The sequence below is a fragment of the Gouania willdenowi genome, chromosome 3 (genome assembly GCF_900634775.1).
Source record: "Gouania willdenowi chromosome 3, fGouWil2.1, whole genome shotgun sequence".
NCBI lineage: Eukaryota > Metazoa > Chordata > Actinopteri > Blenniiformes > Gobiesocidae > Gouania > Gouania willdenowi.
This window is the reverse complement of record NC_041046.1, coordinates 37,410,257-37,424,022: the sequence shown is the minus strand read 5'-3', so window position 1 is coordinate 37,424,022 and position 13,766 is coordinate 37,410,257. Positions and strand designations below refer to the sequence as shown.

At 37.2% G+C, this 13,766-nt stretch overlaps 1 protein-coding gene across 1 annotated transcript in view; it reads left to right on the top strand.

The window, feature by feature from the left end:
* Positions 1-290: 290 nt before the first annotated feature.
* The window catches only part of itga11a (integrin, alpha 11a), a 75,934-nt gene continuing 62,458 nt past the window's right edge, over positions 291-13,766 (top strand). The window contains exons 1-2 of the mRNA XM_028436893.1: positions 291-421; positions 10,851-10,965. Coding sequence (XP_028292694.1) covers positions 355-421; positions 10,851-10,965 — 182 coding nt within the window. The 5' untranslated portion in view covers positions 291-354. The remainder of the gene's footprint in view (positions 422-10,850; positions 10,966-13,766) is intronic.

Below are 13,766 nucleotides of genomic sequence, written 5' to 3'. Positions count from 1 at the left end.
ACAAACTGGTAACGGTGTGTGCCAGCACCAGGCTAGGCAGCTCCGTGCATATTTAACACTCTTATAACTTTCAAACAATTTTCCATCTAATTTGGGTCGAATGGCTCTGACCTGCTGACCACAGAAGATGAAACCTTTGTGGGTTTCCAGCTCGTCTGACTGAACGAGGAGGAGTGTGGGAGTCTGAAAGCTCCAGCCTGTCTTTCCTCCTTCTCCTCCCACAGTCGCCTCCCACTTCCCCAAAACTACAGGCTCTCTGACTGGGACTCCCAGTCACACTCAGAGGGATCTTTAACTGTGCACCATTGGGTCTTCACTCTTCTTCTACTCTCGCAGCAGTCATCACACACACACATGCACAGAGCATCACGGATGGAGTACTATTGCTTTCTTCTGCTTTGGATGTGCAGCCAGCAGTTAGGTGAGTGATTGTGTGTTTTTTGGGAATATTTCTTGGAAAAAATGGCAAAAGAAAAGTACCAATCACATTGCCTTTACCAAGTTTACCATAATAACTCAAATAACTGGCAATGACGCAAACAGGAATTGCACAAATAAATTCCCACACTTTTCCCTTTTAAAGTTATTCTGTGAACTAAATATCATTTAAGTAGTCAAGGGGCAGAACTACCAGTTCATTTGTATCTGGTAAAATCTGCAGAAGCACCTTGACATCTTGTACCTGCTGAAGAAGCCTCCAGGTGAAGCATCTCCAGAACATACTGCAAGAAGACCAGTGATTGCTTATACTGATTTCACTGGATCTATTAAAGCCAAACTGAATAACTGCTTTACAAAACCTGTTATACAAATTATGTTCTTAAGTAACAAACTACTGAGAGTTTCAACAACTGGAGAACAAACTTAATCCTCTGTGTCTCGCGAGGAGTCTCGTTCTCATAAATTGTAGCCGATGCCCTCATTCATGGTCAAGTTTCCACAACCTAAGAGTTACTGGTATTCAGCCAGAAATGTGGTCAATTACCAGTGAAATCTCTATAGCAGCAACATATGTCAGCGGTAGTAGAGACACAGTGACACCAAGTAAAATAAAGCCACAAGAGCCATGTGTTCATATTTATTTGTTTCAAAGCCAGGCATTTTACTTGAGGTTAATATGTGAATTAAGAGTTGCCACAAATTCACATAAAACTAAACAAATATTTGCCACAACAGTCAAAGTGATTGAAATGAAACACATTTTTACTCTTTGAGAGCGACTCTGCATGGTATTCCTACAGCTGTGCACGTATCAAACACTTCTTTATTTTGTTGTCAGGTGAGATTGGTAAAAGCACTGGTGAGGTTTCATTTAGTCATTTGAGAGGAAATGTGTCTACTAAATATTTGGGTTGTTTTCCGACTTTGTTGGAACAAAGTTCTGGACTGATGACACTGACCTTTGAGTGTGTGGGAGGAGGGGGATGTAAAGCCGACGGTGGTGGGAGTGATGTTTTGGTGCTGCTCAGACAGAGTTACTGACTTTTATTCTTGTTTATGGAGCCTAAAGACTTTTGAACCAGTGATCCCAGTCCAGATAACACTGAGTTTCACACAGAGGCTTAGGACACAACCTGATAATGTGAAACAGTGAGGGTCGACAGATCGTTTCATCAGACCAGGCTTTCCTCCTTGTGACATTTACTTTTTATCATGATGACTTCATGCTGAAAATAACCAACTTTCATCAAAGATTTGAACTAAACAAACAAACATATTCTGTGGCTTATATCAAATTTTAAAAAATTTAATGGAGATTACTCCTGATGCTACACAACTATACTGTTATCTATTATAACTGAATCTTAAAGTAAATAATTAGTCATCATCATGTTAAACACATTTGTTCAAATTAATTACAGACTATATTGGTATCACAAGTAGATGTGTTCAATATTTACTTTTTGCTCATCTTGTCTAACACTTAATTTCAAACTTCCGACATTAACTGACATACCGATATATATATACATATACACCCCTCTTCTAACATAATTTTATTTATTTAATAATATCCATGGAATTAACATAACCCTAAAAATGTGATGTCCCACTGGATATTTTCCACATAAACATCTTCTGTGGAAAACATAAAAAAACTACTTCAGTAATGGAAAATTGCCATATTTATTACAGCACATATTGGTTTTGTAATAATGGTGGAAAAAGTGATACAGATGTCATCCGATATTATCGGCTGATAATATTGATGGGCTGATAATGATGCTACTGAGACACAAGAAGAAGAAGAAATGTTTTGGCTCAACCTTTTGACAGAAGGATAGGAAAACTTATCTTTAACTTTGGTACTTTGTTGCCTGGTAACTTGTAGCCATCATTAGCTTACTCTGATTCATATGTTAGCAGTCATCAAAATAATGTTGGAAACAAATGCAGTCACTAATGCATAGTCTTAAGGTTCTGTCTAAAAGTAAATGTGAAACTTTAAATGAGTTGTTTATGTGGCATTGAGGGGGCATTAGATCTTATTTTGGTCTTTCAATTCAATCATATTTTGTCAGTTGGTGATGTTTTCAGGTCTTTCCTATGTCTATGTGTGGGTTATAGTCCCATCCTCTTTACTGAACCCCCCCATCTTGTCAGTGTGTTAATACAGAGAGCGTGAGTAGTCCTTTACCTCCCCCTGCTTCCACTCAGGTGTACCTCGTCACCTAATTGCCTTCGCTCATGTCTTAAGAAGTGCTCAAAAACAAACTGTTTATTGGGCCATTATATTGTCAACCACCTGTTTCTTCCTGCCTTCTGCTCAAAATGTGTGACGTCACATGTCGAAAGGGCGCCGCCTCCATGTATTAACCCTCTGGAAAAGAGCATTGTGAAGGACCAAAAAAATCAAAAAATGATCGGATCGCTAACTGCGCCCACTGGAGGCGAAAAACAAAATTGCGTTGTATAAAAGTGCTCATTTCATGGAAAATGTGGCACCAGCAGATGCGTTTTATTCCCCTGAGTCTGAATATGTGGTCTGTTTTTGGCTATGGACCAAATTGCGCCTACTGGAGGCCACGGAAGTTTGGTGTGCTTCAGCAGCAGGGTTGGGTTTATGCTAATGATGGCACCGTTACATAACGCGGCCCTGATTTCTGACACGCCCAATAAATCCAGAACACAAATTGGAAACAGTTTTTGAAGCCTAGCTCCACAATTAAATAATAAATGGCTGAATGGCTTCGTACATGTTTTACGGAATACTCTTATGACCTATTTAATGTGTTTTGGAGAAAATGTCAGAATTTGCTTTAAGTCAGTCACTCAGTCTTTCACTTAGTGTGGTTTCAAATTTGACTTAAGTTTGGTTTATGACCTTTTGTGATAACTTGTGTAACCCTCTCCTGTCTGCCTATTTTTCCCCTCAGCTATTGGGTCCAAACCTACAATAACCCCTGAATCAATATTGCAGTATTGGAAACAAATAATTATCATGATACTATTGTATGTTTGATAAGGTATTGTTCAACTAAATGAGAAAGTTGACAGTAAGATATTAGTCAGATATTGTGAGCTTACAGTATGTATTCAAAAAGGATTCTCTGGAACACTTTAGCCCTTCTTTGACTACAATAACGTAAAAATACCATAGATGTTGTTCACATGGTTACACTGGTGTGGTTGTACTCCAGATTTCCTGTATATGTCTATCCAATTTTATCACAGTATCATTGTAGTTTTTAAAGAGTAAGTGAATGTGTGTTGTCGTCTCTTTCTGTGATTTCAGATGGCATAGGCTTCAACACCTCCCTCATGACATTGAACACGATGAACTAGATATTAATGATTAAACCTTTCAGAGAAACTAACTCTTTAGATATTCTAAGATATTAATTAATGAAAATTAAAGGCCGGTCTTACTGGAATCAAGCAACTGTTGTAAATTAAGCCATTGTTTTGTGCTTGCAAAGATGATTTCATCATTTTTTTCGCGCTCCTGGAAAAAAAGCTCAAACTGATATATCTCAAGTCATTTTCCTCACCCTAATCATTACCCTAACCCTGAATAAAATCTTCTATTCAGTTGTAATTCAGGTTCAGAAATAAAATAAAACCCTTTCTTTGCACAGTGGCATATTGACTGTTATAAGGGATATGTTCTCGAAAATCATTGTGGGTTGCACAAAATAATTTCCAATTGAAATCCATCAGCTTGAAATTTGTTCCAGGCACAACGAAAGAAATTAAGGAATTGTGTTAGCACGCATGAAACAATAGATTAATTTAAGTGATAGTGTCATGATCCCCTGTGAGATTGTGTTGTGAAAAATGTGATTTCACAAGTTTAACCTTTTGAAGCCTGAATTAGTCCAGTAGTACACATATGTTCCATTCAATTCTAGTGCCTTCAGACAACGAGCATCGATTGTTTTCGAGAGTGCCAAGTTATCAATGAAACTATATCAGTAAAACTCAACCCTTATCAGGAAAACAGGGTTTGGAAAATAAATAAAAGTTGGATTTAGGTAGTTTAAGTAAAAATTAAGTAATCATCCAAGTTCTGTTTTGTGCTTTTTGGTAACTTTTTAGTTCAAATCTCTAACCACATTATTTCTCATCCCCACTGGAATAGACTAATAGTAATTGTTGCAACCTTTTGTTGTTTATTTTAATATAGTTTCAGTCTGGTTCCTTTGTTAGTTCAACATATTGTTTAATTGAGGATGCAGTGAGGATTAATTATCTTGTAAATATTTATTTCAAATGTAATTTCAAGACATCATCAGTAGTTGTTTGAAGTGAAGATTTAATTGTTTATCTTCATTCTAAGTTGTGAGTCAGTCGCACTTTTAACATTTCATCCTAGCTAAATCAAAGATTGATCCAAAAGTTAATTCTTTCAAAGTTATTTTGTTGCTATTGCAGTAAAAATAGTGCCGTTGCTAGACAAATGTAACAGTGTCCCGCAGCTTTGTGGCACACTTCCTGTACTGCACTGCCACAGAGACAGAGCTTGAATCACTGCAGGGCACTTCCTTGCCTGCTTGTTAATGTCTCCAGTTAGCTGTTGGCGTAACCTGGGTTGTCTGGTTTAAAACCTTCTCTATTTACATCACAGTATTTACGTTGGCCCTCAGCAAACCATGATTGAAGGTGCCAAAATGTTTGAAAATATATTATCCAGGCCAAAATGCCATATCCTTCCAAAGAAAATTGTCAAAATGGAAACCCAGTGTGGATCAATGGAAAGTCATTATGTTGGGTTGCTGCTGTGAGTCGTTTTTATGTGAAGACCCATACTTGTTAAAACTCATGCCCCTGGCCCCATGAGAGCAGTCACATACCGTGTCTACATGCCTTTGAACGCCTGAGCTTTTTGAAAAACAGACTAAAATACACTAAAGTCCTACTGATTCAAATAAATCTTGGAGCTCTTTGCACTCCCGCGTGTCAAGCAGCTTTCTAATAGGACTCATTGCCCCTACATGCCTGTAATATGTGGATCTGCGGTAGAGCTCCAGCGGCTTGGTGTTGGGCCAAAGGCCGCAGTGAGCTAATGTGGGTCACAGCAGCTACTGGTGCAATTCAGTTTATTTGGGAAGGAAACATAGCAACTCTGCAGCATTGTGTCAAAATGGTCCGATTTTTCAGTGAATATGAATGTGCTGCTGTTGGCTGGGATCCCATAGTGGATTACCGTCCTCATTTATTACTAATTCTTTGATGCGTTCAAATTAGAATAATCACCTTCCCCAATTGTATTACTGAACATTGCTTTATGAAATACAATTTTGATCAAAATATCTGTCTGTCTGTGTGTGGGTTCTTCAAATATCTGTGGATCAGGATCAGACTGACCTGAGAGTTTCAACATGGCTGCTGCTTGGTTCAAAGGTGTGCGACGTCGAATTTGTTTGGACTGCAATGATACAGTTGATAAATTATTTCATAAATGCTTTACAAATTCCGCTAGAGTCCTACCTCTACAGTGATGTCATCAGTCCTACCTCTACAGTCATGATGTCATCAGTCCAACTTCTACAGTGATGATGTCATCAGTCCTACCTCTACAGTGATGATGTCGTCAGTCCTACCTCTACAGTGATGACATCCCACCTCCAAACACAACCTCATTTGGCCATTCATGAAAAAGCTACTTACCGTCCCACTTTTCTATAGCAATACATACTTCCTACACTAGTATAATGTAATTTTCAAATACATAAATTTCACTTTTCTTGGGTTTGCTTTGTTGTACATTTTTACCTCTACTATCAAAAAATGGCGCCATCAGACGTGTGCACTGTCCCTGATTTGACTCAATTTAGATTGACTATTTTTTCTTCTTCAGTGGCCCCAATCCTCTTTAATAACAAATAAAGGTGGGATGATATATTGTGCCAAAACATATTGTGATATTAAAACTTCACAAGATGTACCGTTAAGGGTAGAAACAAAAAATGTCACTATCTACTACAAGCAACATTGTTTTTGTTTATTCTTATGGTCAGCACATACTCTACATACTGACAAGACAGGGTTTGAAGACACTGACAGGAATTCATTGCTAAGACACAAAGACAAAACTAAGAGCTAGAAACTAAAAGAACAAGTAGACCAACTAAAACATCACTTAAATGAAAAAAGCCCCAAACCCCAGACTTCAACTGACATCTAACGAGACAGAAATGAACTCAATGCACCATTATACCCAATCCACTAACAAAGGGGTGTCAAACTCATTTTAGTTCAGGGGCCAAATACAGTTCAGATTGATTTCAAGTGGGCTGCAGATTATAGGAGGGAAAATTAGCAATTTCCTGAATAATGTGGCCTACTTTACACATCCACCTTTGAATGATAAGTACAGTAAAGTAAGGCACTGACAATGTCCAAGCAATGAAGGACACATAGCAGGTCCCTGACGGTTCTCCACCTAAATTTACTTGATTTTTGTTTTGTGTGGAATAATAGGAGCAAAATTGAAGGATTTTAGAAAAATGTAGAGTTCTTTCAAAAACTGAGCTTTTAAAAATAACTACTATCATGTGATATAAGAGTGGGAAAACTGTGAGCATCGACAAATATTGTAAAGTTTCATTGAATTTGTGTATTTTGAGGGACAGCAAATCTACAACCAAATTAGTTGGTAATTTACACATTGAATCATGTTTTTTTCTCCTGTCATTTATTTTTACTTTCTACTACAGGAAAAATTGTATGTTCTAAAGGGCAATATATTTTCAAATCATTCATTTAATCAATTCACCATTCAGGTTGATCTTTGCAGGATTAAAATGAGAAAAGGAAACCCTTGACAGACGTTGATAAATCAGGACACTGGCAGATGATGTATTTAAAGAAACATCTGATTGGCTGATGATTTGTCATCTATAGCAGTGGTTCTTTAATTTTTTTGGCTCTCATACCCCCTTTCTTTTGTTTGTCCGACTACAACATTTTGCTCAGCATCCTATGAAAAAACAATCAACAGCGCATAATGATGGAATGAATGGGTGACAACACACATTTTAATAAGTGGAATAAAACAGTATTTAGTTCCTCCTAAATAGAATTGTTTCTAGGGATGCACCAAAATAAAATTATTGGAAGAAACAAAACACCTAAAGACATTATTAGTATTACTAAAATGTGTACTTACCTCACTAAAATCAAAGCATTACAATTGTATCAATGAATATTATTGCTTCAAAGAATATATCAATCATCCAGACTTACGCGGACTGACCGCTGTGTTTGAAACATCCTGTTTTGGTGAATAAAAGCGTTTTGGCCATTTTGGGCCATTTTAGGTGGCCGAATTTTCGTTTTTATGATTTCCAGTCATCTCCCGCCACATCCTTTGTATTTTTAGTTGATGTTCTAATCATTTTAAACTAAAAATAAACATAAAACCCCATGTTTTTAATGCTTTCATTTGTTAATTGTCCACTCTCTCTCTTAAGTACCCCCTGTAGTGCCATTCGCGTACCCCTAGGAGTACACAAACCCCCATTTGAGAAACATGGATCTTAGGGATTATTAACATGTGGTCACTGGATGATAAGCCATTAGTTTATGTAGCAGCCTTAATCACTGTAAGGCGCAATTCAACTTCTGTCAAAGAAGATACTGTGCTCAGTGTGGTACAGCCTGTCACTGAACATGGCTCACAGCTAGAAAAGCAGTTAAGATTTTAGCAGTTCATCGAGGTATAAACTACAAATTATTGCTACCGTCACGCCTTCCGTCTTTAAAATAAGTAAAAGTCGATTGATGAAGATTTAAATGGACTTTTTACTAACTTTTCTGTTCCCAGTCAACGACTTTCAGTCACCCCTTTTATGTACTTAGATAAACAGAATCTTCAGGAGGATGTTTGGAGGTCAGATGAAAGACCAGCTGAACATGTGAACCATTCATACAACAGGAAATGAGCATCAAGAAGAAAGTGTCAATATTTACACTAAGAGTCTGCCTGGCAAAGATGGCCGTTACTTCCAACTGAGGTTTTCAGGACACGGAACAAACGCTCCTTGGTTGGGCCCATCATGGCGGGCCATACTTGTGGTGACTTTATGAAAATAAGAAAAGAATGACTCGTTTATTCTGTGACAGCTGATCTGCTCACATCTCGTCTCTTGTGTAGCTGTGGTGGCAGTGGGTTGGATATGCGTGTCGTCTCAACCACTCAACGATACAGATAGTTGTGAACAAACATTTTTCATCGCATGCTTGTTTGACAAGCTTCTTCATACTCCTAAGAGTTCACTATCTGAGGAATGTTGACATAGTTGCGTCTCTGCTGAGGGATTTTCTAAAGGCAGGAAGCGCTATTGGATTCACAGTTCAAGGCAGAATCATTAAACTACATCCAAATTTTGAGTCAGGATAAAACAGATATCTTTACAAAAAAAAAATAAAATGAAGAGAAGAAAGTACAAATTAAAATAATAAATTGTTGTACTTGTTCATTGCTGGAAATACAGATACATGGATTAGTATTTCCTAATAAAAAAATAAGCTATTGAACTATAAATCAAAGCTGCTGGGGACGATAACTAAAATGTATTAAGCCGTACCTATACTTCATCCAAAGGTTGTTTTCATCCTCTACTGTTTCCTGTCAACAGGAACCATGGACAGGCATATTCTGTACAGAAGATAATGCAATCTACCTCCTGAGCCACTGCCTCTTTTAACACAAACCCATATCAATAAAAGACAGCCCAATACAAAGAAACACTAGGAAAGGGAGATAAATAAACAAAACAAAAAGGCAGTGATGTAGCTCACAGTTGGGACCAGTAGAACAGGGTTCAGTGCTCTAGCATCAGGAGAAGCTGAGTGGAGACCAGCCAAAGGGAAGCCTTTAAATGGGGTCCAAGGTTTGGTGACTGTGTCCTTGTAGTCACAGGCTTTGAACTGCAGAGATGATAGTAAACCTAGAAATGTAAAAGTGCTGAAAATCCTGTGATTAATCTTTTGAACCCCATTACTTTGTTTTTTTTTTTTAATGAAATCGCATTTCATGACTTTTGCAGGAACATCAAAGCTTCAACACAGATCAATACATTCACTAGAGATTAATGGCCTGGCAGCAGCTAAAAAGATTTTTCCTTAGAAGACAGACAATTGAAGGAAGATGAGTTGAAAGGAAGTCAGAGTAGGCCTACATGTGATTATCAAGCTTTTTCCATCCTCTTTGCCAACGGTTGAATCTTATCACCTGCATGTTCTTACAAACAAGGGATTGGGTTGATCTTTTTACAAATTTTTAAAAAAGAAATCATTGTCCATGATAAGTACAACATATTTTATTCTAACACAGCTTTAACATTCAGTGTTTTGGCAAACTCTTTACCATCACTGCTAAAGATGTCATGACACAACCTTTCTACTCAAGGTTTTTGTTTCTTTTTTTTTAAACAAACACAAAACGTATCTTCTCTTTGGATGAACAGAGACTCTTGCTTATGGATGAGAGCAGCCATGTTTGTGGATGTGTTGATACTCAAGCCAATGACCTCATGGAAAAACGTCCATGACAGCTCAGTTTAATTGTTGTTGCTGCAAATGGAATGTTTATGTTTAGGTTAAATCAGAGACTGGATGACAAGCAGTCAGAGATTATATAGGGACGTGAAAGGTTGAGTCTGGTGATTTATGTAGTCTACTCTTAACACCTGCTACTGTGATCCACTTCAGCACAGACGGTCATAAAACTCCTGAGATCCTCTCCTTTCTCTTACATTCAGAAAGTAATTCTTCAGATTTTTTTTAACAACTACTCTGGATTTCTTTCATTCTCTTGGTATGCTATTTTTCTCTCACAAGGCCCTATTATGTGTAAGGTCTATTTACATGCGGTGGGGATGCCAGGAGTCTGGATGGAAGAACACGCTTAAGAAATACGCGCGCAACTGCATGTTTGTTAAAAAACCCAAAACTAAACACTTGAGCGCAAACGGGAGAAAAGGGCCCACCGTGCATAAACATGGACATTAAATGAGTTTGTAAAGTGACCCAAAATCAGAATGAAGAGTAAAGATAAATTGGTTAATGGAGCAATATTAATTTTATCTGTCAAATGGAACCAATTTAAACCAAAACATTCACTCCCACACTCATTACCATTATCCATATGAATGTAAATATTTAACTGGTGGAATTTCAACAGGTTCAGCCTCATTGAGTGCTAACACCTAGCCTGCTAGCTATTTTGTGTGTATTTTTCAGCATTGTGTATGTGTGTGTTCTTAATATGTCTTGCGTGGTTAAATAAAAGTTAAATCAATATACAGTATTAATGAAAAAGTTTCAACCGACAAATGAATAAGATCAAATACTGTTTGAATCTGGATAATAAATGGAACGTTTTGTTTTTTGTCTTTATCAAGGGTTCCTCAACTGCTTCAACATCGACACAAAGCGACACAAAATCATCAAAGGACCAAAACAAGCTCAGTTTGGATACACTGTTCAGCAACACCTTGCTGCTGGAGGAGAAAAATGGTAAGAAAGTTTTCTTCAAAGGTATTAAAACCAAGTTTGTCCCGGTCCGATATCAGCACAAAAAAAATGAGAATCAGATTATATCTGCCTGCAACTATTTTATAAGCTTTTGAAATTATTATTATTTTCTTCAATGCATTTATTCTCAATTGTAGAATGTTCTTAAGTAACCTGTTGGTTGACAAATGTGTGAATACCTGCCGTTGCTGATTATTCTTCTCTGAGTAATAACACTCGTTCGTGCCTTTTCTAACATTCCTCACTACAAAAGAAGTAATAAAAGTATGTATGATTCATGCTGATGACATATTAGATATCTGCATAATATCAGAAATAAAAAAAAGTTTCATGGGACACCTCTAATTAAAACTACTACCACGACCACAGATGCTGTAAAAAAAAGGGGTTTTTTTAGTTTAAGTTTTTATTTTTTTTTACCTTTTGCAATGTTTACCTATGCAAACTTGAACAAACCTTGTACTAGTTGGTTATTATCTTTATTACACAAATTCTTCAAACCTTAAAAAAATCTGCAGATTGACTGCTTCCTCTATCCTTACCTTCTTTGCTATACAGTATATTTCAAGTAAAATGTTCTGATTTCCTTAAATTGTCTACTCTCTCTCTCTCTCTCTCTCTATATATATATATATATATACAAACTTCTATTCATGGCTATGATAGCAGTAACATTATCTACAATATTTGTCATACGCATACTGTTACCTCTTCTATCACATAGGAAGCTGTATCTATAGTCATATCTACAGGAGCATCTCAAGGTGAAAATCCAAAGCAGGATTTAAGAAGGCTGTGTTCCATTTAAAAAACGTGTGCCACAGAATCAAAAAATTGATAACCTCCAGCTGTAGGAGCTGCTTTTACCTTCAGAAACACATTATAAAGCCGCATTCAGAGACTCTCTGGTGCCAAGGGAAGGTCCTCAGAGATGCTGGCTCAGCTGAGATAACTGAACTAGACTAAGATGGAAACTTTATCAGGTGAGCAATAGTTCAGGACACACAGTAAAAAAACGACTTACAGCCAATGGAGACGAAGTGATTAGGGATTTATGCAGCTGCTTTGGATGTTTTTACATCTTCTGAAGCGTGACCTTAATTCCCAGGCAGTAAAATTTGATGATTAATGTAGAACTGAGTTGATAGATCACTATAAACAACAGACACAATATTGAGGGTCAAAGCATCAGGGTTATGTAATCTGCAGGATTTGGTTATGTACGAGATTACAAAAAACTTTGCTTGATGAGCAGCTGTATAAGTGATGATGTCATGCCAAGAGCTCACAGCAGCAGTTTGATCCTGGTTTCCTGTATTTACATGCAACCGGAGCTTCTCTTCTCTTCTTCACGCCGTCTACTAAACATCAGAGCTAGAACTGTCACCCCCTGCCGTCACAGATTTTTTCGGCTCACGGATTTTGTTTATCAAATTTCGGTAAACATAGGTTTACATCAACTTTTTTAACTTTTACTCATTTTTAGAGCAACCCAAAGCAGCATATGTTGTTATTTTGACTGAAAAAGCTGCTAAATTATCCTGAGTGCTTCACCTCCTATAGAACTCAATGGACTAAAAGGGGCGATTAGCGTCATCAATTATGTCATTTCAACATGGCGGCGCACAGGGTAAAGTAGTCCCAGTTTTAAAAGTTAATAAAATGAATATGGTGCAAAATAATGCGTTTCGTTAAGCATAGATCTTCTACTAACAAGATTTCAAAGGTTTTAGGCCACATTTGTAAAAACAGAGGAGGATCCGTTTAATGAATTAAAGCTTTAATTAAAAAAAAACAGTAACTCCTGCATCTTCAGATTCATTTAAGGTCTTAAAAAAACTGTAAATAACCCTGCACAGGAAGAACATGCAAACTCCACATAAGAATGACAACTCTCGGCCTCGAGCCAAAATAATTGCAACTTCTGCCATTAGCATGAACTATTACTCAGTACTCTGGGGCAGATTCGGAAATAAAGGGTGGTAAACCAGTTGATTCCCTAAATTCGTTGGCGAGGCAGTTTCTTCACCTGCTGCGAGGAATTCATTAAGATCGCAGCAATGATTAATGCACGTGCAGAAGTGATGGAGACCGCCCTATTTATATGAGTGGTTTTTTTTGCACATTTTAATACCCCTAAACCTTTAGTGGATCCGCCCCTCTGTGTCTGATAATTGAGACATCTCGTCTCGTTGATTTTGCTGCTGTTGTTTTATTAAAGCAGCTGAGTGTGTAGATGCTGCTATGTAAGCCAGCAGCTGTCTGCGCTGTAAGCAGGACCTCTGTGTTTGTATGTATATCTGTGGGAGTGCGTGTGTATGACACAGCCTGACGTTTCTCAGCTGCCGTGAGGAATGTTGTATAAACTGAGGCCAATGAGACAATACCAATGAACAAAGAACGAACGCATCGTTAAAACAAAGTTTTCTAAAAAAAAAAAAAACTATAAAGTTTTGATGGCTTTCAGCCCTTTTAGAGGTAAATAAGTAAAGTTAAAACAGATTAAAGTTACATTAGAGTTTGACTGATTTTGAAGTGAGTTGAACCTTTGATGTTTATAAGACAGATGTGAAATGGGTTGGATTAACTGCAAGTGAACAACACTCAGCAAACAACCTCCTAATGACAACTTCATCAATTTCTACCATTTCTTTACAAGTCAGTCACATTCTTTATTTATTAAAGGAAATAAAGTTTATGTCGAAAGCAGTCTACTGTATCAATATATCCCCTTTAAATTAACATGAGAAGATTTTTTACCTATATATTTAAACTGCTTTAAA